Source organism: Phyllostomus hastatus, unplaced genomic scaffold (genome assembly GCF_019186645.2).
Source record: "Phyllostomus hastatus isolate PE091 unplaced genomic scaffold, TTU_PhHast_1.1 phas_contig_40, whole genome shotgun sequence".
In the NCBI taxonomy this organism is placed as follows: Eukaryota; Metazoa; Chordata; class Mammalia; order Chiroptera; family Phyllostomidae; genus Phyllostomus; species Phyllostomus hastatus.
The window spans coordinates 85,656,399-85,682,399 of NW_025333872.1; the positions used below are offsets into that span (position 1 = coordinate 85,656,399).

Sequence of the window (26,001 nt, forward strand, 5' to 3'; positions counted from 1 at the left end):
TAATTTTTAAACAGGGTTGACAAATAATTTGATTTGAAGCTTTAGACATACCACTATGAATTCTGGTTAAACATGCCAAAGTGAACACATGTGTCTATTGGCATGTACTCCTAAAATTCCAGTAACATGACAACAGGGGAATTTTAAAAGTTTAAGAACCCAAAGGATATTGAAATAGACCAAGACCAGAGACAACGGGAAGTGAGCAATAGCTACAAATATTTGAAGATGTAAAACATGCAGAGTGGAAACTGACATAACACAGACGAGAATGTGAAATCTAGGCATTTACAAAAGAGAAACAAAACTGTTCATAGAGTAACCAAGGAAAAACAGGCAGTAAAGATAGATTCCCTCGCTCAGGAGATGATCTTCAGGTGTGAAACCTCACCGCAGACAGAGCCAGGGAAGGGACTTATTCCCAGGTCTGTGCCGCCCCTGCGCTCGGACTCGGGGCTTTGAGAGCTGGCTCAAGGTCCTCAGCAGTTTGGCAGGCTGACCTTGACCCTAATGGGCTCGCGTGGGCCCTCGGCGGGTTCCCCGTCGGCCCTGGGCCACTAGGGGGCGTGCGGGATCCGCGCCGCCCCAGAGAAGAAAGCGCGGAGAGACCGGCCCAGCCAGCTCCAGCGCGGGCGGGAGAGGGGGCGGGGGGCGGCCTCAGAGCCGGGACCTCCCACGCCAGTCCAGCCCCAGTCCTTTCCCCGCCCCCGAAGGGCTGCGAGCGACGGCTGGTTCCGGGTCCTGTGACCGATCAGGCGGTGGCGCGGGCGCGGGCACGGTCTCGGGGAAGTTTCGACGGCCAGCGGGGGTCCGGCGCGGGGCTGAGCCCGCCGGAGAGCAGCCGGCCGGCAGGAGTGGGGCTGGAGGCGCTCATGGCGGGCGGCGGGGCCGGGGACCTGGGACTGGGGGTGGCCGCCACCGGGGCGCCGGAGACCCGCGAGCACCTCTTCAAGGTGCTGGTCATCGGCGAACTCGGAGTGGGCAAGACCAGCATCATCAAGCGCTACGTTCACCAGCTCTTCTCCCAGCACTACCGGGCCACCATCGGGGTGGACTTCGCACTCAAAGTCCTTAACTGGGACAGCAGGACGCTGGTGCGCCTGCAACTGTGGGACATCGCGGGTAAGCCACTGGCCCGAGCCGCGGACACGCGAGAACCCCGCGGAGTGTGGACGACGGCCTCCGGGAAGGGGCGTCCCCCGGTTCCCCAACCGTCGCGACTCCGCTCAGTCTTCTCTCTTCTTTCTCTGTCCTCAGCATGAACACGCCTGTGCACGTTTAGAAGAGACTAAATCACATGGGATGATGGAAAGGGAGTGGATTCCAGTGGATCGGGGCAATGGAACGGGCAGTAGTTGAAGAATTTAACAGCAGGGCAAAATAAATAAATGCATAAATACATAACGCTGGTTAGATAGATACTTCTGCTAAGTATGTGGAAGGCCTTTTATACTGTTTAAAGGATGGAAAGGAGCCCTGTACTCCAGCGCTCTCTCACCTGCCAACAGAGGGGCCTTTCCAGGAGTTTTAATTATGAATGTTAACTATTTTATAATACACCAGGTAGAGTAGAGGAAGGGGGTTGGCAGCTCTCATTCATGTTTTCTCATTCACAAATGAGAGCTGAAGTTCAGGACTTACCCGAAGTTACACTTGCAGTTTGTGCCATAACCAAAATAGAAACCAGGTTCCCTTTCAGCGCGTTTCTCATCACCTCCCTGGTGTCTGAGACCCTTCTTTGTGAGGGAGTGCTTGTCACACACACACACCATGCTCATTCCCAGGGCAGACCACCCGGGTGAGGATTTGGGAAAGCTGCTCTTGAAACTCTGTGCCCCTTCTTCCCTCTCCAGACCAACACTCCTGTCACTCGCCCCTGACCCCCCTCCTGTGTCTTCCTGGCATTTGCTTTCCTTTGTCATTTTGGAGCATAATAACCCTGTTCGAGGGGGTACATATTCTCCTTGCTCTAATTTGTGAAAACTTGAACCCTGAGGGTGTGATGGGGTGGGATGTGGGCATTAACAAAGATGTTAACTTTTGGAATTTTGGTACCCAAAGCTGCCCTTGCTCAGTTTTTACAGGTGTCAAGAAGCTCAGCATTTGGCTAGGAGCAGATTCAGGGCTGGAGAGAATGCCCTCATCCTGCATTTGCATAAACTGAAGTGGAGGGTGGGGAGACACAGGTCTGCGAACTGGGTAGTGTTCTTCTCACCCAAAGCTTATTACATATGGGGAAGTGTTGAAGAATTATAACCTACATACTCATTTACTTAAAACAGACTTCTCTACCTTGGATATGAGAATAAATTTATGTACATCAACGCTTCAGAGAAAGAGGGATAGTCAGCCTCGGGCTCAGCTTTTTTTTCTTTCTTTGAGAAAACCAAAAGTCCGTTTGAAAAGTCATCTTTTGAAGCCAGAGGCTTCTTTTGAAACACTTCCTGCTATTTCACAGAGCACTTATGAACAGTTGTATCGCTTTATGACAAAGTCATGGATGCTAACGGTCACCTTAGCGTGTGGTTCTCATTCTTCAGGAATCTTCAGTGTAGCTGTGGATTTCCAGGAAGACGATTTTAACCCCCCCCCCCACCCTTAGGAGGCCCGTTGGCTTTACATGAGTCTTCATGGAAAATAATGCAGTATTTAGCTATTAAATAATGATTGGGTCCCACTGTAGGTAAATGAAAGATTTTTTTGGCACAGTTGTGTCTTTATGCTTAAAGGGGAAATGCTGATATTTGGAGACTTGGGAAAGCAAAAACATCAGTAAGAGTTTTCTTCCTGGGCAGCACCTCTTTCTTTTTCATTCCCCTTGAACAGCCATATAGAACTGGGAAGGGGGCATGGCCTTTATCAGACTCTGGTACATATCCAGATGGAATATCCTTATTAAAATAAAATCCTGCCTTAATGAAATAAATAAGAAATAAAAACGAGCTTTGCCAGCAAGGAAAGCAGAACTGTAAGATTTCCCCAAGGCATTCCTGGGCATTAGATGCTGTTCAGCCCATACACCCCAACCATGAACAAGATTAGAGGTAAACCTATGAGGTGATTGGAGATTATTACAGTTACCTTATAAATAAGGTTTTCAGAGATGGAGTCTTAATATATAGGGAAACTGAGAGACGAAAATAACTTGGCATTAAGGTTTAAAGAGCTACATCGTTAACTGTGTCTGGCTTGGGTATTTGAGCTACTAGCAAGTCTAGTTCATACCACAGGGATTAAGTCGTAATGATGTAATGACGGCAAACTAGAGACCACTCCAAAAACTTCCCCTGTGGCTAAGTAAGCATACTTGCCTTATGCAGTAACAAAATTGAATCGTATTTAAATCTCAAAGGATACAAATATTCCTTAATTTCAAAATAGTAGGTACAGTGGGCCACTTGCTATGATTTAACCTAAGGTGTGGTGTTATTACTAGATTTTTTTCTGTAGTTTTAGAGACGGGAAGGAAGGTAAAGAAATTGTACTCAGGCTCTGTATTGAAAGCTTTGGCAAGTGTGGCAGGCAGGAGTGGTCCAAACGTTTTCCACAGGTGTGGCCGAGCAGTTCGAGCTAAACTCTCCAAGTTAGGAAAAATAGTGACTCTTGTGTGCAGGCCTTACAAATACTTTCTTTTTGCATCAGATGTATGTGGCTTTAAATTACAGGCGCTGTTTAATGCAATTTTTGTGTAACGGGATTGCCGTCTCTCAGTTCCTACTTGATTTGAGACTGCTTCTCAACACATACTGAAGTATGTTAAAATATTGACGTCTCTGGTAAGATTTTCAAGAGAGTTTAATAGTTGCATATTAAATTAAGGTGTAGCAAAAGATATCTCTTGTCTTCATTTATGATGCATTGTAGGTAAAATAGTATTTGGCTTAGTAGTTATTATACGCTTATTAGCAAGTGTAGAATTTCCCACATGGGTTGAGTGGCTGGTGTAGGCTAAATCTTTACAAGATACAAGTTTGTCCACGTAGTGCTAATATAATTTAGCCTGCATGTATTCATGGAAGTGATTTGCATTTGTAAAGAGATAAATTTTTATCTTTACCCTCCTAGTGTTTTCAGCTGGGCCTGAGAATTAAACTGATGTAAGATGTGTTAACAGCAGAAAGTTACTTAATATGAGTTCTACATGACCCAAGAGCCCTCGTAAGGAAATGAAGACCTGAGTGGCAAAGCCTAAGTACTTTTATCCCAGGTCGAACAAAAAGAGGCCTTTAGTTCAAAATAATCCTCATGCCAAGTGGCATATTTTTGGGGGGTTGGCCTATTCGGCTACCATTCACTTTTTTGGAATAAAATTTCTTTATATAAATCTGAGTAACACTCCTTTGGGCCATAGAACAAATCAGAAACATTTTACTCTGAAGTTCATATAAATATTATTTACCAAAATTCATGCTTGAAAGACATTTTAAATTATATAAACCATACTTAGACTCATTTTTTTAAAATTTCCATCCTAGATTAGAGTGTTGACCCCAATTTACGTGTTCCATCTTGCCAATTACTCTCCCTAGGGGTGTCTTCTGGTCTTATTTAATAACTTTCCTTTAACCCTTCATGAGCAAGAGTCTGGAATATTACCTCTAATGCTTTCTTGACCTTCAAATTATCTATCAGTCAGGGATTATTAATGTTCAGGTTTCTTCTAAATAGGAAGAAGCAGGGCTTCCAGAAGTTAGACTTCGTACAATAGTTATCTGCAGTCTTTATCTTAAACAGTGAGTACTGCAGTAACTTTCCTAGGGTCTGTTGGTGGCCAGTAACTTAATAACTCATTTACAGGAATTTTTAAAATCTTTATTACATCTGACTCCCATATAGTCTTGCCATCATCAGTCTTATTTGGGCTCAGTTCTCTGCCACATTACAAGCAAAGCCTACCATCCCATTTTACACCTTAAAACCATCCTTAGTTTGGGACACCCTTGAGTGCCCCAGGCTGGACTGTGTGCTCATAATTGCGCAGGCAGGATGGTCGGCATAACAATGCATTTGTTACAAGTACTGAAACTCCCTGACACAGACATGCCTATTTCTTGTCCTCTCTCTTTGAATATGTTACCATTCTTAGTTGCCTCATTTAACCCCAACAAAAAGATGCTCAGGTTAGCAGTAGAGCGCTGATAAGAAGTACTAAAACCTGACTTTGCTCCCAACCATATGCCTAATCATTCTATTGTTTGAATTGAATTAGAAACTTTTAGAGATCCATAATCTCAATAGTAACTTGGCCAAGAAAACGTAGGTCATCAATGGCACTATACAGAGACAGGTCTTAAGACTCTGAGATACGGAAACAGTAGGCTATTAATAGCATAGCCTATTGTGTGTTCACTGATGTCAAACCGTAGTGTGAACCCTCGTCTAAATTTGCAGATGTTCGGATCATTCCTGTGTTTAGAGCGTGTGACTCATATTTTATATCCATTGTAATAATTATCATCTCCTTATGTTTCAATCCAGAACTTTCTGTTATTATAATTCTCTTAATTATGAAGCACAGTACTTACGAGCTAGACACGTTTTGTTTGGCTCCACCTTGTTGATGTGTGCATTTTGAAAGACTGTTTCCAGACTGTGGACTTCTCTGAAGATAGCAAAGCTGCGTGATGGTGTAGGGTTGCAGCGCACACCCAAGAAAGCAAGGTGATGATTACAGGTGTTTGCCTGATCTGCTCTGTGACGTCACTGGTTAAACCTGTAGTCATGCATTAGTCTAGAGATTCAGCGTTAGTTGCAAATATATTTCAGAACTTTTATCCATCATGTACATGTTATTCTGATCTTTCAGTTTCCTTAAGCTTTTGATAAGGAAATTTCAATGATCCTTATTCTATTTTTAAATGTTCCCAGGACTTGTTTTTATTCAGGTGCGATGTGATCAACACAGCAGGAGACGATGGCCATTGAGAACAAAGTTCGCTACTTGCAGCTCCCAGGCAGAGGGAGCAGGCCGCCCCATGCAGGACCTCACGGGGAAGCAGCAGGCTAGTCGGGTGGCAGAAGGCTCAAGGGGAGAGCATGCGTTAGGGCTTTGGTTGTGGTTTCTGCAGGAGGAAATAGGCAAAGCAGCGCAGACACGCTGAGCATACTTAGGTTTGGGTAGTTGGAAAGATTTTAGTGATTCTGGGCTATAGGTTGGTCCCTAGTTGTCTAATACCTGGCCACAGTGTGATTTCGGGCCCAAGGACAGAGTCCTAGAACACAGTAACCCGAAAGCAGGAGGCAGGTGGAGGCTGTGGACTGTGGATTGGTTGGTTTACAATATCCAAGACATGCTGTCAGCAGGCTGTCTGCTGTCTCTAAGAACAGGCTAACCCTGGGAGGGTCAGTCCCCGCTGGTCTGGTTGACAAGACCCCACGATGTCAATGGTTCGTAAAATATAGAAAATTCATACGAAGATTAATACATATTTCTAGGCATTTGTTAAAATAGATTGAGAGAAAGTACACTTGCAAAGAAGACTTCGGAGGCCTTAGATTTGTAACCCCAAAATAGTGTATCCTTGAAATAGTGAGGATCTCACGTTTAAACAACTCTTAACTAACAGAGTGGGGCTAAGTCCACAAGTTTAAGTTGTATTATGGCTCTAGAGACCTTCTCTTGGATGATGAAAAAGTGAAGACATATATGTGGGGGGATTTCTGCAGGGACACAAAAATTCAAGAAAAAAGGTTCTTGGGAATTCCATTCAATTATATTTTCAGAAAAGCCTTTTGACTTTTTGCAATCCAGCAGCCAGAAATTTGTAATTTCTTTACTCTTGAGGCAGACAAACCACATAAAAATAAATGGTTCAGGGTAGCAGGGTTAGTTTAAGGGTCTCTGTTGGACTTTCTGATGGATGACCTTACATTCTCTTCTTCCCCGTTCTTTACATTTACTTCTCTTCAGATGTTTGCCTTCAGCTTCCTGTGCAGTGAATTTTGAGAGCTTCTTGAAATTAAGCTAAACATGTTTGGTTGTTTTGGTGTGATTCTGTGGTACCTCCTCCATCACGCTCATCTGAGTTGCTTAAAGTGCAGATTCTTTAGCCTCAACAGACTCGGCCTCATCTGACAAACCTGGGTTTATCAAGAGAGAAGTCAGTCTTCCCACCTGGCAGGTGTGTGGTTGGGCTGTCCAGGCTGGTGAGCAGAACCAGAAAGTTTTTGTGGACTAGCGCTGCCATCTCTCCACTCAGCTATTCCCTGGCAATATTCTATGTCTTTGTGGCCCAATCGAACGTACATGCCTTGCTACAAGGCCAGCTAGGAAATCTAGGCTTTTTTTTTAAGATTTTTAAAATGTATTTTTAGAGAGAGGGAAAGGGAGAGAGAAAGAGGAGGAGATTAACATCAGTGTGTAGTTGCCCTTTTCATGCCCCCATCTGGGGATCTGGCCCACAACCCAGGCATGTGCTCTGACTGGGAATTGAACCAGTGACCCCTTGGTTCACAGGCCGGCACTCAATCCACTGAGTTGCACCAGACAGGGCATAGGCTTTTTTTTTTTTTTAATTGAATACATTGCTTCCCCCAAATAAAATTTTAGGAAGGGATATTGGAATAGGCAACCAGCAATGCTCCATACTTAGCAAGTTAGAGTTGCCAGAGGTGGGGCCTGGAAGTTTGCAATTTACCAAACCCCGTGGGTGATCTGATTTATGCTCAAGTTGAGGACAGTTGTTCTGGCCATTGGCTTTGCTGCACCCTTCCTAAAGACCCACCCTGTCCCTGTACCCCAAGAGTTCGTCACTTCATAGGACAAAGCTGCCTGCTCTCCAGGCTCCCCTACACCCACCTCCCATGACCCTGAAGTTCCTTTCTGTCTCACAGAAAGGAACCTCCTCCTTATGTGTGGCTATCGCAAAAGCCCCCACAAGGGCACTCTGTGGAGACAAGGATTTATAGGACAGATATGGTATATTTCTTGATCCTGTTGAATAAATTAGTTAAGAGAGGAAAAGGCCCATACCTTAAACTTTTAAAACTATTATGACTTTGTCCCTGGCTGGTGTGGCTCAGTGAATTGAGCATGGGCCTGCAAACCAAAGGGTCACCAGTTCGATTCCCAGTCAGGGCACATGCCTGGGTTGTGGGCCAGGTCCCCAGTAAGGGGTGTGCGAGAGACAACCACATATTGATGTTTCTCTCCCTTTCTTTCTCCTTCCCTTCCCCTCTCTCTAAAAATAAGTAAATAAAATCGTTTTAAAAATAACTATCATGACTTTGGACACATATCAAAAAAATTTTTGATTTTACTCCCTACTTTAAATTGATTAAAGTCGGATGTTCTGTTTACAGTCACCACAGGAGATGTAAGTAGTTGGATGAGTAAGTAGCTGACACCGTGACTAAGCACCTCCGAAGCCCAGTCCTCTCAGAGGGCAAAAGGACCGACCCAGAGTCCACACTGACTCGGATCTGGGAGCTGGTGACGTTGAGGGCTACTTAGTGATACTGCTGCTCCACCTCAAAAGTGTTTCTTTTCCTTTTAGTTCAGGTATTGTCCAATTTTTTTGTGAATTCAGTTTTGTTATTCTGCTTGTCAAACAGGTTTCATCTCAATTTTGAAAGGTGATGGTCTGAGCAAAAACAATGCTATGGATATCACAGCTTTGCCTATCTTTCCCATCATGCTTATTTGTCGAAGTGGAACTGTATTTCCGAATGCAAGCTTGGAGTCTCGGAGTCTGAAACTTTGGGTCATTGGCCCTCTCACATAGTGACGGTTCACATTTATTAAACGCTGTCTTCTAGTCCCTATCATTCAGTTTACTCCCATGCTTATTTATACTTAGAGTGACCTGGAAAATGGGAATTGTTCACAGTTCACAGGCGGGTGTCCTGAGACTCAGGGAGGTTCGGGGACTCTCCCGAGGTCTGCGTACCTGTGACTTGCAGAGACGAGGCGTGGTTCCAGAGGTGTCAGTCGTCAGAGGTTTCCCTGTGGCCTGGTCTCCCTCTCACTTTATGTACGATAAGAAGAAAAACCAGAGAAGTAAGTGGGATTGTGTACTATCACGTGACCCCTTCTACCTTCTTAGTGGTGGAGCAGTAAACTGTGAAATCAGTGCAGAGCAGGTCTACGCTCCGCTGGTGTTGACTTGATGCATTAACTTTTAAACTTCTTTTACTGAGCATAATACAGCCACTTGTTTTGTGGAAAATTGTGCACACTAGTGTGGGGGATGGGGAAATGCGCAGGCAGCATTGCCGTTCTTACACTGCTTTACTGGTTAATGTTATGGTAGTTCTTTAAGGCATTGTTTTACTTTTAACAATGCCTGCAATTCTCGCATATTTAACATCAAAGTATAATGTGGGGCAAAGTTTTCATAGCTTGATAAAGTAGTAGTGCAGTGAGCCATGAATTTGATACCCAAGACACATTATGACATCACATCATTGGCTATGTCAGACTATGAAGGTTTTTAATGGACGTACAATTACCCTTTTAGAACCAATGACTGGACCTAAAACTTTGACTGGGTCTTGACCTTTCTATCGGCCACCGACCACATCAGCTCGTTAGAAGAGCTTCATCTCTGAAATGCACAGTGAGATTTCAGGATTTTTGTAAAGGATTTCACATGCACTAACTAGAAACTGTCCATTTTCAGCCAATCACCTTGAGCGGGGATGTGTAGCTCTGGGACTCTCTGTGTGGGGCGGGGGGCGGGGCGGGGGGGGGGAGGTAAGCATTGTGCTCAGAAAACCAAACACCAGTTGTCCTGTTGCTTTGATTTGTGTGTCATTATGACATTTATATTTTGAGTTTCAAACAACATTAAGACACATTTAGATTATTTATCTGGCAGGGGCATGAATATAAAATATTGAGACTAAGCAATGATTAAAACCACGAGAGAAAGCATGTCTGGCCTGTGTTTCTGGTAACGGTGCAGAATGCAGTAGTTCCCATTTCAAATGCAAGGGGAAACCCTATCCTGTTAACAATCTGCCTTAGATATAAAGAGGTAAGGCAAAGTATTTTGTGGCTTTCTTTTCCTTAATGGATTATATATCCTTGGAAATATATTATTTATGGTCTTAACTCCTTGTCAAAGTCATTGGTATTCAATGCTCCCAAGTATGTATTAGATAAACATCTTAATCCTCTTGCCACCACGTGTCACTTGGGGTTCAGCCCTCTAGGTGTGTTAGTTGTACCCCTTTAAACATCCCGGAACCTGGATGGCTAACACTGTGCTCTTTTCTCCTTTCTCAGTGCCAAGGTGTGTGGTTATAATAAGGGTTTCCTCATCTGTAAAAGGGAGTAGCTTATCTTTTTAAAGGATAAAACACTTCAGAGTCATGTGGAATATGCTGGCAGTGTGCCCACAGTGATACGATGCAAAGGGCTGTCTCTGCCGTGGGGCCGCTCGGGCACTCAGCAGCGGGACATTGCCCTCAGCTGCTCTAGGGGACAGAGAGCCGGGGTCAACTTCTGTGGTAGGGCTGTGCTGTCCTTAAGGAAAATCTCTCCCTGGCTGACGGCACTGCCTTGGCTCTGCCTGGAAACACAGGGACATATGGAGCAGTGTGTGCACTGCAGGGAATATCTGGTTGACACATCAGGCAGCACATTAGATAACCAGTCAGTCTAGGAAACTTGAGTAACTTTCTCTGGGATTTCATTTTCTCATCTATAAAGTAAGAGATGTTGGAGTGGATGACATGGGTTGTCGCCTTCCAGTTATAGAAATGCCCTTTTAAGTGTTTGGTCAAGAAAGCGGAAAAGCGTTCTCCCTCTTCCAGTAAGAAGTGGCCACAGCACTGGTCAGAGGTGGTGGTGCTGTGCAAGAATTCTCCCACCCTCTGAACTACGTCTGCAGACCCATGAGGAAGAGGAAGATCTCCCGGGTTCTGCTGAGTTTCCATATTGCCGGAAGCTTTCATTCTTAACGTGACACACCACACAGAACAAAACTTGTGCAGCTGTCTTTGTAGTTAGTAACTGCAGACTTCTCTACCCGGTGCTTCCCTTTCAGCATGGCCGGGACTTCCTGTGTTTTATTTTTGTTCTTGTGGAAAATATCATCCCAGGATAATAAAGACTTTTCTGGACTAAACTTAACCTGGTTATTTTATTTTTCCATTACTCCATTAAGCAGTATCTAAAATTGTATGGAGGCAGAGTAGAATTTGGAGGAGAAAAATATTAAATTGGGAGCAGCTTTGCATTTGTTACTATCAATAAAATGTAGTTAAAGTGTGTTTTTCATCATGTGATTTAATAGGAAAGTGCACTATTATAGTGTTTGTTTAATTTATTTTATTGTTGTTCAATTACAGTTGTCTGTATTTCCTCCCCACCCCTCCCCTCCACCCCCTCCAAACCCACCTCCCTCCTATTACAGTGTTTTTACTCATTGGTCAGAGTTGTTAATCTCTGATTAACATTGATTGCCACTTATTTTTCCTTAGACCTCTACTCTGTAACCTGACCTATTAAAAGTATAAACTTTATAAGTCAAGGCAACTGAAAAATAATTCACAATGGCTGGCCTCATATTTCCACAGGTGTGTGGGAGTCAGAACACCTGGGTTCTAATCCCTTCTTCTTTAGTCATTGCTACTGGAATCCCCCACAAAAAGCTCTTTGCTTGTTTTTTCATCTGTCAGGTGAAGATTAGGGTCCCTCCTATGTCAGAGAATAGTATGATGTCAGATAGTAACAGCATGCTTTGCAAAGTCCTATATGATAGGTTAAGCAGTGGATTTTTCCCAGTTTTTCACTTATTAAGTTACTTTAAAAGTACAATATTTGAAGAACTCTGATCTTTCTTTTAATGACAGCTATTATGTCATGTTTCGTTCTAAAAGAGCAGGTTTGCGTGTGTCTGCTTTTTTAGAGGAGATCAGTCTTGCGTGTTGAGTCACAAGCAGGTGGGGATGTGAAGGAAAGATGAGTAAAGCACTTGAGGGTCTTTATCTCGGGTCCAGTCCTAATCTTTTCAGCTAACATTTAACCCACTGTACTTAATTTCTTCCTGCAAGCTTCATTTTCTTTCATTCTTATCTCTTCTTCCTCTACCCCTAGCTTTCTTTTTCTACTTTAGAACCTCTCTTGTCTTAGATCAAGGGAAGAGGACGTGGTGGACTCTATAGCTTTATGTACTGTCATAGTGATGGTTAGGGAGAATCTGCTGTACACGTGCAGAACAAAAACTAGTTACTTGTGTACTCAGACCACGTGATCAGCCACTTCCGCTCTGTGAGTCCGTTCTCTGTGTATATCCTTAATCTTGCCAGTCTGTGTCGCTATGGATCGGAAGATCTGGATTTATTCTTAGGGTCAAAGGTGTTGAATAGAGACACTATCTAACTTCGGACTGTTTAACCTCTTCTTATATTTATTTCTAGGGCAGGAGCGGTTTGGCAACATGACCCGAGTCTACTATAAAGAAGCTGTTGGTGCCCTTGTAGTCTTTGATATATCAAGAGGTTCCACGTTTGAGGCCGTCTTAAAATGGAAAAATGATCTGGATAGTAAAGTCCATCTTCCAAGTGGCGGCCCTATTCCTGCTGTTCTTTTAGCTAATAAATGTGACCAGAAGAAGGACAGTGGGCAGAACTCTTCCCAGATGGACCAGTTCTGCAAAGAACACGGCTTCAGTGGATGGTTTGAAACCTCCGCCAAGGTGAGAGCTGCTTTGCCTTTGGGCCCGCTCTGCTGTCAGCTTGTATGTGTGAGCTCTGACCACGAAGTACTTAGCTGGATTGATGGCGGTGGGTGTTGGAAGCCTAGGAAAAAGTGTGGCACAGCGTGGACATGTTACAGCTTCTCTCAGTCCACAGCAGGAATGCTTTCAGAATTGGTCAGTGGGGAGGTGATTGGAAGGACAGATTTCACATTAAAATGAAAATGAACTGTTATTTAGAGCAAATAACAAATCCTACTTTCTGTGCGTTTGAGTCTTTAAATGAGGTCTTGTGCACCTAAAGTGGATGAGGTGAAGCACACGCATTTTTTTATTTTTACAGAAGGCTTAAAAATACATAGGGCCGTATCCCTCATACAGACGTAGTTCATGTGCAAGACTGACTACGGCATTGAAGAGAAGTGTTTGGGTGATGTTTGAAGAGTTGTGTATTAACTGTGTGAAAGAATTTGAACAAGAGGAAAGTATCAGTATTCATGACATAATTCTTTCATGAGTAGTAGAGTGAGAATTTTTCTTCAACCCATTATGGGAAGCTAGATAAAATCTTTTTTTGAAGAAAAACAAAAACACATTAAGTTGAGTGTTGAAAATCTTAACAGCCTTGACACGCAAGAAAGTGAGTGTGAAAATCACAGGCACCAGTACTGGAGGGTGGAGGGCGCTTGGTTGCTGTGTGTTGGCAGTTTCACTTCAGAGGTCGAGTAACAACCAGACTTGTGTAAGAATGATGAAATGTTTGAGAAATTCTGCAATGACAGACAAACTCCAAACCGTGAGTTTGGTGTAATCCTGACACAGTTCCAGGTTTTAATATGCCTCCTGTGCCTTCCATATCCATGTATTTAAAAGCATTGCTCCTCCTCATCACGTATGTACTACCAGATTGTTTTTAGCTTTCAGAAACCCATCCTAAAAGTGGGAGCTTATTTGGTGCCACTGGTGATCAGAATAATCAGAATAACAAAAGAGAAGGCATGAGAGGCCTCACAGAAATGCTGCTCTGAAAACCCTGAGTGAAGATGGGGTCATTGGGCAAACTCGTTTCTGCTGGAGGCAGAAGTGTTTCCTCCCAAGCTAAAGACTATTTTCATTTAAGCAAACATATTCTAGAGTCTTAGCATTTAGTGTCGTACATAGAAAGTAGTGGCAGAAGAGAGAGGAAGCTCGGAGGAGAAGCCACGTGAGCACTTGGCCAGACCGGAAGTAGGCCATTACGGAGGGGAGGCTGCGTCCAGAGGGGCTTGTGCCCGATGCCGTGCGCACCCCCGCCCCGCCCCCGGCTCCTCTGCCAGAGGATTTGCTTGCTTCCTAATCTTTGTTGGAGAAGTTAATGGTATGTGTAAATGTTTAATATAGCGTGAGATTCAGTGGAGTGGATGTATGTACCACAGATAAAAATTTCTGTTTAGGCTTTATCTGAATTAATCATTCAAATGATAAATCCAAATTTATCCCCAGAATCTAAATGGAAGACTTGTAAACAAATGTGTCACCTAGCCCGTACTGTGAGACTGCACAAGTCAACGGCTTCGTTTTACAGTGGTCGGCAAAAGTAGGTTTACAGTTGTGCATACATGAAACAGTTTATTCTTGTGTTATTATTAATTATTTTATTATTTCCATACAAAAAAACTATAAATCTACTTTTGTCCACCCCTGTATTTATAGATGACATCACACAGAGGGATGAGGAGGAAAGCATTGTTAAAAGTAAAGTTCCAGGTATATCCTGTGCTTTCCTACAAATACACGAGGGACACCTTCTGTGGAATTTGGTAGTAAATGGGGAATGTTCCAAGGGAATAACAGGAACGTAAAATTCAGGTTAAAATCTTTACCCAAGGCTTAAGGCCCCATCCAAGTGTCGCTAACACCTGTACTACTGACCTAGCCAGAAGCTGCCTTCAAGTCTGATTTCTGCTCAAATTCCAGGGATCGGAATTCTAGCAGGAACATAGCCAAACGATTGTTTTGAGTTCATGAATTTCATCTTTTTACCTCTGTGGCCAATAATGCCGTCCCAATATGAAAACATGTGATGAATTACACTACAACATGGGAGTTTTTGTTCCTAATCAGTGGCCACTGACTGCAATTAGAACACATAATTACTTGATATAGTGGGGATGGAGGGAACTGAAATACATTTGAACATTCAGAGACCAATACTTTAATTAAAGTTAATCCATATCTTGGGAGTGGAAGTAACAAAGCTTGCGTTGATGCTGGAAAAGTTACTTTAATAAATAACACAAGTCCTGCAGGTTTCTCAGTGTCTGAGAAAGGTATAACAAATACCTTTCTCATGGTGACTAGAATGAACCTCATGGTGTTGAATTGGAATTGGAGAGATCAGTATTAACATAATGTTATATACATACATATATATATACCTTATGTATATATGTCTGTGTTTGTGTGCATACACACATACTGCACACATATGTACACACTATATATGTATAGACAGAGGTAAACATAGAAACAGATATTAGTGTGTGTAGGGAGACACATGTATATTTAATGGGTCTGTCTGCTGAGAGGATTTAGAAGCAGTGACACCACAGAACCAATGACCTTATGAGTGCTTAGTAACTTTAAATACTACTGTTTTCCAATAAAAAGAACCAGGTTTCCTGGAGAAATGGCAGATTTCAGGACTGTGGGGCAAACACAGTAAAGACGTGCCTGAGATATTTATTTTGTGGTGCCAGAGAGTAAGGAACCCTCACAAGGTGTGGTGGAGACAGGTCAAAAAGACACAGGAACCTATTTGTAGGAGCTCCAAAATGTAAGACAATTTGAGCAGCAAAGTAAAGAATATTGTGCCCTGACTGGTGTGGCTCAGTGGATTGAGCACTGGCCTGCAAATGGAAGGTCACAGGTTCAATTCCCCGTCAGGGCACATGCCTGGGTTGCAGACCAGGTCTGCAGATAGGGCCATGCAAGAGGCGACCAATGGATATTTTTCTCACACATCAATGTTTCATCTCCCTCTCTTTCTATGCTCCTTGCCCTCTCTCTAAAAATAAATAAATAAAATCTTTAAAAAGAGAATATTGTAATAGGTTTAATCCATAGGATAAAATAATAGCCCATGAGATGAGTAAACAGATGGATAAATAAATGGGAGAGAAGAGAAAGATCTTCCTAACAGTAGAATCACAGCTAATAAATGTAGAAGGGATGATGAAAACAGAAAATCACCATTAAACACCACTGTGATCATTGTTTTAAGGAAGAATTGATCCACACCAGCTCCTTTCCCTAAAAACTACAAACACACAGAAGCTCCACCTCTATAGACATGGTTGGAGTCTCTCCTCCTTCTCTCATGGGGTGAGTCCACCGCCACTCTGTCTGTGAAGTGGCTGCTTGTCCTCTCTGCTCAATAAAACCTATTTCCACTTTTGCCTCTTGTCTGGCTCGTGTCTCGAATTCCTTTCCGGGCATAGCCGAGAACCCCTCTGGCATCACTCAGAGATGGGGGAGCGACATGATGGATTTATCCCATTCTAGTGTGGTGTGAGCCCTCTGACACTTGTCTTCATAATGTATCCTGAACACGTGAGTTAGATGTGCAAGGTCAGGGGTAGTTTTTCATTTTAGTGCTTGCATTCGTGTGTGTGACAACCCGAAGGAGGGCGAAGACTTATTTGCAACCATCACAATAGTACCTTGACCCTCAGTGGCAGAAACTTTAAAGCAGGAGCATCAAAAAGCATGATCCTTTGTAAAACAACAAACAAACAAACAAACAAGCACACACAAAGAAGTTTTCATAGCCACATTACTCAATAGCATTGAACTCTTGGCAAACACTTTAAACATCCGAGAAGAAGATGGTAGCTGGTGTATTTACAATGTCCCCTCCGAGGAATTTTTCTAGTTCCCATTAATATTCCTGGTGCTTTCCTCTAAGAATCCTGTTCTGTATTTCTGCTTTACAGGATAACATAAACATAGATGAAGCAGCCCGGTTTCTGGTGGAGAACATTCTCATGAACCAGCAAAGCTTTCCTAATGAAGAAAACGATGCGGACAAAATTAAACTGGATCTCAAGGCCTCGCCCGTGGATAACAAATCCCAGTGCTGCTGATGTGGCTGTGGCTCCTTGCTCCTTTCCTTGCTCCCACTGGCGAGAGGCAGCCTGACTTGATTTCTCCACTTGGAGCAAATTCCTGAGAACAGAGTAAGCTGGTGGATGTGCTGCTCTGGGCATCTACCCAGGGCTGTGCGTCCACAGGACAGCGAGGGCGCCCGGGAGCCTAAGCTGAAATGGGGTGTCATGGCTCTGCACCTTGGAGCCAACACTTAGGCCTCTGTTGTTGTTGCTGCCATCATATTCAGGATAATGTTTACATCCTTCTGAACGCCTTCTCAAAGGACAGTGCTCAGGGTTTGGTAAGGGTTCCAGATTGTGGATCTTACTGTAAGCACTGGGGTGGTAATAAAACTTTCCCTGCCGTTTACAGTAATTTTATGAGTCCGTATTTTTGTGTTTCGGCTTCCCTTTTGAGGGAAGTTTTTAGACTGTTAGCCACAGAAGGCTTGACATTTCTGTTCGGCAGTTTGTGGGCTTTTTTCTCAAAATTTCTCTCTTAACTAGCGCTAGTCTTTTCAAATTTGTAATAGTCACAGTCAAGGAGAGAATGTATTTCAAAGCACATACAATTAGATCGAAGATTCTTTTAGTATGAATTGTGAAAAACTAAGTCAGGTGTGGTTTTATATAAAGTTTTGGGCATTTAAAGTATAAATCATGAGAAATGTAAGTCTGGCTCACAATCTTTGTATTACCACTCAGTCCAATTAAGAACAGAATAAACATTTTGACAGAATTCTTTGTTTTGAGTTAATGTGGTTCTCCCAAGGTAATATAGGGTATACTTTTATGCTTTAAAAAACGTTGCATCTCTTCACTTTTTCTTTTATTATTAAGGAATTTAATGATATTAATGTGAAAGGTCCAACTTTTTCAAAGGAATATTTGAAGATGTTTGTGACATAATCCAGTGCTAATGTGAAATGAGGCATTGACTAAATTGTCTTATATGTTCTTATGAACTTGGCTAGGAAAGATCCATGCATTTATTAATAGCAGGGAAAAACCCTAGCATGGAGTTGCATTTGCTCTGACAGCTGTGTTCTGGAAATAAACAGTAGCCACGGTCCGCCGAATGCAGCTCACGCTCCTCATTAAAGCAGCTTTGGGTAGGAATCACAAATATGTTCATATGTCATATATTTAAGTAAATCAACTCTTGGCCTTTTTTGACAGACATTTTACATAGAATCAGATTTTTCTAAGGTTAAAGAATAGAAAGAAGACCCTCGTTTAAGCATCACTTACCATTTGATGAGCAAAACACCTTGTATTTAAAAAAAATCATTGCATGAAGACTTCCTTTCTAAGAAACTTTTGTGTCATATTCTAAAATATTTTTTTAGTCTAGGTACAAAGCACGACTTTTTAACTTTTTAAAAAACTTCTGAAGTCCAATAGTGTGAGTCATATGAAATATCGGTGCCAAATCAAAAATGTTACCGATACAGAGCTATTTGAAGTAGTCACTGAAAGAGAGTAAATTCTGCCTGGAGTTTTCATATAGGCATTGATCATTCACACTGACGTAGCAGTGAATTCAAAATCAGAAGCATTGCACTCTCTCTGCCCATCTTGACCACATTAGGTATCTTCTCTTTAAGGATAAGTTCAACGATTGGCAGTTCCCTAACTAACTGTCTTGTGGCAAACACTCTGGGTTCTGTACACCTGTGTTAGTTTATTCTATACATAATTCCTTACACTTTGGAAGTAAAACTGAGTAACTCTTTGCTTTACTCCTAAATTCTCACTAGAGTTTGTTCTTGCAACTTGAACTTAAAGCTTGAATTTAAGGAAGGCAATGTAAATGGCTGAAGAAGAAAATAATTTGTGTTTTTGATGGACTTGTTTGATGAAAATCCTTGAGTTTCATTTCATGCTTATTTAAATAGCTTTCTGGGGGTGAGCTTCAGAAATCTGCTTTTAAAAAACCTGGTGATGTTCATTTTGAAATCTCCCTAGGGTAAGTAACAGTAGTTAAAGTGTTATTCGATTCGAAATCTATGGTATTGTTCAAAACATGAACATTCTTCAAATATAGCACTTCACTGTCACTTACAAATCAGTGTTATTAAAAAGTCTGGCCAATGCCCTGGCTGGCGTAGCTCAGTGGATTGAGCGCGAGCTGTGAACCAAAGCATAGCAGGTTTGATTCCCAGTTGGGGCACATGCCTGGGTTGCAGGCCATGGCCCCCAGCAACCAACCGCACATTGATGTTTCTCTCTCTCTTTCTCCCTCCCTTCCCTCTCTAAAAATAAATAAAATCTTAAAAAAAATGTCTGGGCACTAAACAGGGGACAGGCCAGGCAGACCTGTTTTCATCCACTGAAGGAAGTGGAGGCTTCAGGGTTCTGGCAGGCTAGACTAACCGACAAGTGCAGTGGCCACCACTGGCTAGCCATTGGAGAAAAGGAACTCAAATCTCCCTCGCACTGCACCACAAATTGACACAATCTAGAGGTTAATGACTTAAATGCAAAAACAAGAACTAAAACTGCAAAGACTTTAGTATTGTTCAAAATAGGACAACAGTCCCAAAATGGAGTCACTTATATTAAGCCGTGCATCATCAAAACCAAGATTTAATTGCTCTGTTGGCCTCTCCCAGAAATGGAATCTTAAACCAGTTGACCAGGAATCACCTGATCAGCTGCTAGTTAGGTAATCTTCCTGACTGACCCTTGCCATGTCCTAAAGGACGGTAACCTTACCACAACCAGCACACTTGTGGCTAGTATAACCACCTCGGTTGGCTCCCTCTGCCTTTAAACCTCTTTCCTTTTCTACAGCATCTCACAACTCCTTTCTGTCTGTTCGAGGAGTTGCTGGTGGATTCATGGATCACTGGGTAAAACCAATTAGATTTTTAAACTATACCTACGCAAAAATGGGCAAAGAATGGAAAGCTAGCATTTTATAAAAGAGGCAATTCATGTGTCAAATCTTAGTAACCAGTAAGAATATAAAAATAAAACAAGGTGTCATCAGATTCGCAAAGAAATGTATGACTTCAGTGGCGAACGTAGCAGGAAATAGGTGTGTATGATCTGCTGTTACCCCATGTTTGTTCTGATAGCTTCGTCCAAGTTTCCCTCCTGTGTCGCTGTTCACTTTCCACTCCTAGTTCGTGTCTCGCCAAGAAGTAGAATTGCTATCGCTGGGGAAAATAATCAAAAACAAAACCTCCTCCTAACTCAGAAGAGCTCTCCACAAAGATAAAGAGAGAGGCAGCAGTGTCATCACTGAGTAAGCATGAAAACAGAGTACGTTCCAAGCGATCCACTAGGAGGTTGGAGAGGCCCTTACGGAGTCCGGCGGATGCAACACGTACCATGCCTGTTCTCGAGGAAACCAGTTATCCCCGGGTAAGAGGACTGGTCAGCAGCATTTGTTGCACACAGTTCATCTGAAATTCACCTGATAATTGAGGAGACTGTCTGTGTTAGCTAATTGGCTTTATCTAAAGGAAAAAGAAACTTCTATCTTTAGGGCTTGAGGTAGTGTTACAAGTTGGTGGGCGGCTCCCCCAGAGGTTAGGCTCCTCCCCTTCCACAGACACTGAGAAGGAGGGTTCCCATCTGCCTTGGTAAGTACATTTCAAGGAGCTGGCTGCCAGGTCCTTGAGAAAGCTGGCAGAGGCTTAGATCAAAGAGAAAGAACCTACAGGTTTCAAATTAAAGAAACTCTCAGAAAACGTGCAGAGGAGGCATAGGTCTCTCTTCTTTTTTCAACAGGGGAATTAAGCCCTTTATTTTTAATTAGTATTTGCCCTATCAACCTGGGAGAGAACAATGGAGCTCTAACAATCGGTGTGCTCCGAGTACGTTAAACTAAAGTGATTTATAGTTTGAAAATAATAGGATGGGCAGGGACATGTGAGGGCAACACAAACAAACCCAAAAAGGCACAGATTTCAAACAAGGTAGATGCCAAGCAAAAGCAAAAAGCACCCAATGTGAAAGAGAAGAGCATGTTATTACAAAGAAAATAACCCACAATGAGAATTTAACAGTTATAAATGCTGTTACGCTAATAATCGACATTTGTAAACAAATTCTAGGGAGCATCAGGAAAACATGTAGTGTAAAAATTTAGCTGAACTTTTCTCATTCACGTATGAAATAAGGCGGATTCTCTGCAAACACATACACACCTCCTCCGAAAAATATATATCTTATTTTCCAGTAACCATGGAAAAATCAATCACAAAAGTCACCCTGGATTAACCATAAAGAAACCTCAAATTTCTAAAGAAATTGAGTTAACATTCATCATAAAGCAGTAAGATCGGAAAACAACAGAAGGCCAACCAACTAAACCAACTAAACCAACTAAATCAAACCAACTAAATAGAAAAACTAACCTGGACATACATCTCAGGCCAGGGGAAAAAATCAAACATAAAATTACAGAATATCTGGAAAATAACTGCCACAAGGATACCATTTGTAGAAACCTCTGAGCTGCAGACAGGAACATCAAAATCAACAGTTTACCTAAAAATGACTAAACAATAAAAGTGAATGGAACAAACCTTTAATGCAAGAATTTAGAAGACCAGTGAAGGAAAAAAAATATTAACAGCAGAAGTTAATTTACTAGAAAACATAGTATTTATTGTAAAATAATTATGGAACAAGAGGATAAAATAGGTAAACCTGAAAATTGTGGTAAAAAGAAAATAATCACCTTTAAATAAGGAGGTAAAAGAATCCTAATTGAAAACTTTGCTCAACACTATGCATATGAATTCAAAAGGAAACATAAATTTCTTAAACCGCTCCAGGGAGAAAAATAATCTAATTTTTATATTTGAGAAATAAGTGGTCAACCATCTCAACTTTACATAGCCCAGCTCTGCTGGTAACCACATAGCCAAAAATACCCAAGATCTGGAATATATCGCAGGAATTCATCTCCCCAATGCCATTTTTACTGTTCCAAAGCATAGAGCAAAGAAAACTGTCCATCGTGAAGGAAGTTAGTTTTGAAGTGTAGCAAATACCTTGTGGCTTGCCTGAAGCGGGGCAGCCAAAGGCTGACATTCCGGCCAGTTCATGGACAGTCTCGGCCACGGTGGAACTAGAGGGTGACTAGTTACCCGTGGTGAGGGAGTCTAAGAGGTGCTGCTAGTTCAGCTGTTTTGGCAACACTGCGAAAGCAATCCCAAGAGCTCTAGGAATGCTGACGTCATGCACACCCAAACTTCCATGACTGTGTTGCAGTCAGAGGGAGGGAGTGGACTTTCCGTAGATGGAGTGGGGAGGACAGAGAAGCCAACTCTGAATGTCATGGCCTCAGTCTTGCTGCTGTTTTCTTAGGGTTTCGGGTATGCTGTCAAGAATGAATCAACACAGTTGTGAGCTCATGATTACATAAATATTGAAACCATCAACCTGAAAAAAATGTTATTTACTGGAAATAAAATGACCAAACCATGAAATCTTTGTAATGAAAATGATCAAAATAATATGACATCTTTCAGGATTAAAATAGACATGTATATAAAGGAAGTTAGTGTGATATTTATACTGAAGCCTGAAAAGGGTGCACCAAAATAGCAAACTAGTTGCCAACCTTAGAGCAATGCAAAAGTCTACATAAATAATTAGCTAATGAAATGAACAGCACAATAAAGACCAATATCAGATATCCAGGGCGGGTTTATACAGTTACTTAACTATTAAGATTGTTAGGAAAGCTATTACTGAAATTTACCACCAAAGCAAGTCAAAAGAGGACAGCATGATTTTTCTTTAATGCTGAAAAAAATTTAATAAAAGTGAATTGCAGCTTTCAAAAATAGAAATAAGTAGATACTTCCTGAATATGATTTTTAAAAAGTTTATCAATTGTGCCAAAAAGTTAATGTCCAAGGAAACACTGACATTCGTGAGGATCCAATACAGCTGAGGTGCAGATAAAAAGTGAGTCAATTTCATGATTTTGCAAAACATCATTTTCCCTGGAACTGAACAATTAAATAATTGTTATGGCAAATATGTAAGACATGTATGCACTCTTGAACATATTAGTTTGATTACTTTCTCAGCAGTTTCCAGGAAACTGTGAACCGTTGAGTATTAACAAAACTAGATTACCTAATAACTAGAGATTTTTTGCAGTTTTCCTTAAGGTACCCTTTTAAAGCATGTATTAACTTCTAACATACAACTGATGACTATAAAAGTGGTTTTATATACAATATAATTATTAATAAATGTTTCCAAATACCGAAATAGATTGGCAGTGAATACCAATATTAGGAGAATATCTATAAGAGGGTTATGGTATTTTTAATGTAATTAGTATTTTTAAAATGTAATACATAAGGCATAATATCTATTAATATAATGTTTATAAAAATTTCGTGTAAGACTGAATAGATTATTGGAAGGAAAGAGTAACACTTGGTCAAATCCTCCTTGAAATACTAACTCAAGTAACTGTTGAGTGTGCCTAACAAAAATGTGTAAGATTTGTACACTGAAAACCACAAAACACTATTAAAAGACATGAAAGAAGATCTAAATAAATGTTTATGAGTTGGAAGACCTAACATTATTAAAATGACAATAATCCTCCAAATTATCTACAGATTAAAAGCAGTCCCTATCAAAGCCCAGTTGCCTTTTTTGCAGAAAAGGATACAGTTGATCCTAAATTTCTTATGGAAACACAAAGGACACCGAATAGCCAAAACAATCTTGAAGAAGAACAAAGTGGAGAGGCTTACACCTGCTGATTTCAAAACTTAAACCAGGCAGCGAAAGACAAACACCATATGACAATCACCTATAAGAGGAACCTAATGAACAGAACAAACAAAAGAGAAAAATAGAACCAGAGTCATGGAAACAAGGAACATACTAACGGCAACCACAGGGGAGGGGGGAGGCGGATAAGGGGGGAAAGAAGGAGAAGGGCCTAGTCGAAGAGCAAGTATGAGTGACCCACGGACTTGGACGGCGGGGTGGGATTGACTGTGGGAGCCGGGTGCAAGTGTGCAGGGCAGAGGAGGGCAACGGGGGAAGATTGGGACAACGGTGATAGAACAACAGTAAAAAAATAACTTCCTTCACATCTATAGCAATCAAGACAATCATAGACTCTTGGCAGAGGCAAGTAGGTGCTTTGTAATATAATAAGTAATTTAAATACAGTAACGTGTTTGATGAGACATTTAGAAAGTGAATTATCCAATAACAAGTAAATGCTAATGAAAGAGAAAACACTAAATCCCGAATTTAGATTTATAACTTTGTATACTGAGTTTGCTCCCGTAGGATCACACCTGCTCTGACACTTGAACTGCTCCTCTCTGTGAAAAAGAAAAAGCAGTTACATCTGCAGTTTGCAGAGCTCGGCGTTAAAATTGCAAGTGCGACACCGCAGCTTCTTTCTGTTGCTATGGGCGAGTTACTTGAATGACTTCCACAGATCTTAAGCTGAACAGAAATTGCTTCCCACACAGTTATAATTTTACCATGCAGAGGCTAGAAATTCAGAATAAATAATAAGAGAGGTCGTCCAGGTTCACATTTAATGCTCAGTGTGTATGACGGGAGAGGAGAAACAGGAACTAGTGGTAGAGAGATTCTGCTTTATGATGCGAAACTCACTCTAGCAGTACTGACCTTAGTTTCATACAAGTCAACGGTGGTAAAAGCCTACTATGAAAGGATGAATATGGTTGGTAAAGTTGTGTCTTTAAAGTTGTACCCTATAGAAAGAAGTAAGCAATCCCCAATAAAGAAGAATGTAAAACGTGGGCTACAGCCCTGGCTGGTGTAGCTCAGTGGATTGAGCGTGGGCTGCGAACCAAAGTGTCGCAGGTTCGATTCCCAGTCAGGGTACATGCCTGGGCTGCAGGCCACGGCCCCCCGCAACTGCACATTGATGTTTCTCTCTGTCTCTCTTTCTCCCTCCCTTCCCTCTCTAAAAATAAATAAATAAAATCTTAAAAAAAAAACCGTGGGCTACAGTCTGATTATAAATGTGGCATTATTTGCCATATAACTAACGTACCATTGAGATAAACATTGAAGAAATGTTAGACATATACAGGGTCCAGCACAAATAGCACCAATTTCTTTTATCACAAAACCTTTTATTACAAAATCATAAGCATGTCACTCTGTAACACAACAGTATCCCACTCAAGCACACTATAGGACATTTTTAGGTGAAATGTTCAAATTGAAACTATAAATTATTACACCCATATGATTACCCTACCAACCACACTCAAGCAGGCGTCACTGCTACTGGACCCTGTAGTTTCACCTCCTGAAAAACTTTTATGTAACCCATAGCTCTACTTATTAACAAAAGCCTTAGTGGATGACACCTGGCCATATGGTTTTTCAACGCCTTCCTCGGACAGTCAGAGTTTATTTTCTCCTCAGCTTGAACCAGTCCTTAGCCCTGTGACGGGGTAAGGCGTAGATTGTGGCGATTCTAGGCTCAGCCCTTCCGAGGACCGACAGGCAGCTTTTGCTTCTGCCATGTCAGAACACTCACTCCCAAAACTCTGCCTCTCTGAACCCAGCTGTCATCCTGTGAAAAACCCTGGTGACACGAGGGGCCATGGTTTGTGGCCAACTAGGCCAGCTGAACTCCCAGCCAGCTGCCAGCCTTCTATGCAGCCGTGTGAGGGAGCCATCGTGGATGTCTCAGCCCCATGGAGTCACCCAATGCCTGTGGCCCCAGGTGACATCTCCAGACTAGAACAACCAAGTATCCCAAGCAACACACACAACTATGAGGGATAATAAATACTTTGCTCTTTTAAAAAAGATTTTATTTATTTATTTATTTATTTATTTTATTTTATTTTTAGAGAGGGAAGGGAGGGAGATAGAGAGAGAGAGGGAAACATCAATGTGCGGTTGCTGGGGGTCATGGCCTGCAACCCAAGCATGTGCCCTGACTGGGAATCGAACCTGTGACACTTTGGTTCACAGCCCACTCTCAATCCACTGAGCTACGCCAGCCAGGGCTAAATGCTTGTTTTAAGCTATTGCATTTTGGCTGATTTGTTATGCAGCAATAGATAAAATTATCATCTTGCATAAAGGTATATGTTAACAATATTAAAAGTTAGGCAGAATAAACAGAAAATCAGTCAATCTAATCTATACCAACAATTGTGCCTGCAACCTAACAGCCTCCTTACAAGCTCCTCAGGGGAGTTTTAGGCATTCAGAAGCTTGCCTTCAGA

The 26,001-nt window shown here is 41.9% G+C and overlaps 1 protein-coding gene across 1 annotated transcript; it reads left to right on the forward strand.

Moving 5' to 3' along the window:
• Nucleotides 1–720: 720 nt before the first annotated feature.
• Nucleotides 721–17,510, forward strand: RAB32 (RAB32, member RAS oncogene family). Its single transcript, XM_045843446.1, has 3 exons — nucleotides 721–1,122; nucleotides 12,367–12,644; nucleotides 16,619–17,510. The coding sequence occupies exons 1-3, from the start codon at nucleotides 873–875 to the stop codon at nucleotides 16,766–16,768; spliced, it is 678 nt and encodes a 225-aa protein (XP_045699402.1). The 5' UTR covers nucleotides 721–872; the 3' UTR covers nucleotides 16,769–17,510.
• The last annotated feature ends 8,491 nt before the right edge of the window (nucleotides 17,511–26,001 follow it).

Coding starts and splice junctions, on each gene's coding strand:
- RAB32 (XM_045843446.1), top strand. CDS start 873: ATGGCGGGCGGCGGGGCCGGGGACCTGGGACTGGGGGTGGCCGCCACC. Junction 1,123..12,366: donor GCAACTGTGGGACATCGCGG/GTAAGCCACTGG, acceptor ATTTATTTCTAG/GGCAGGAGCGGTTTGGCAAC. Junction 12,645..16,618: donor GGTTTGAAACCTCCGCCAAG/GTGAGAGCTGCT, acceptor TCTGCTTTACAG/GATAACATAAACATAGATGA.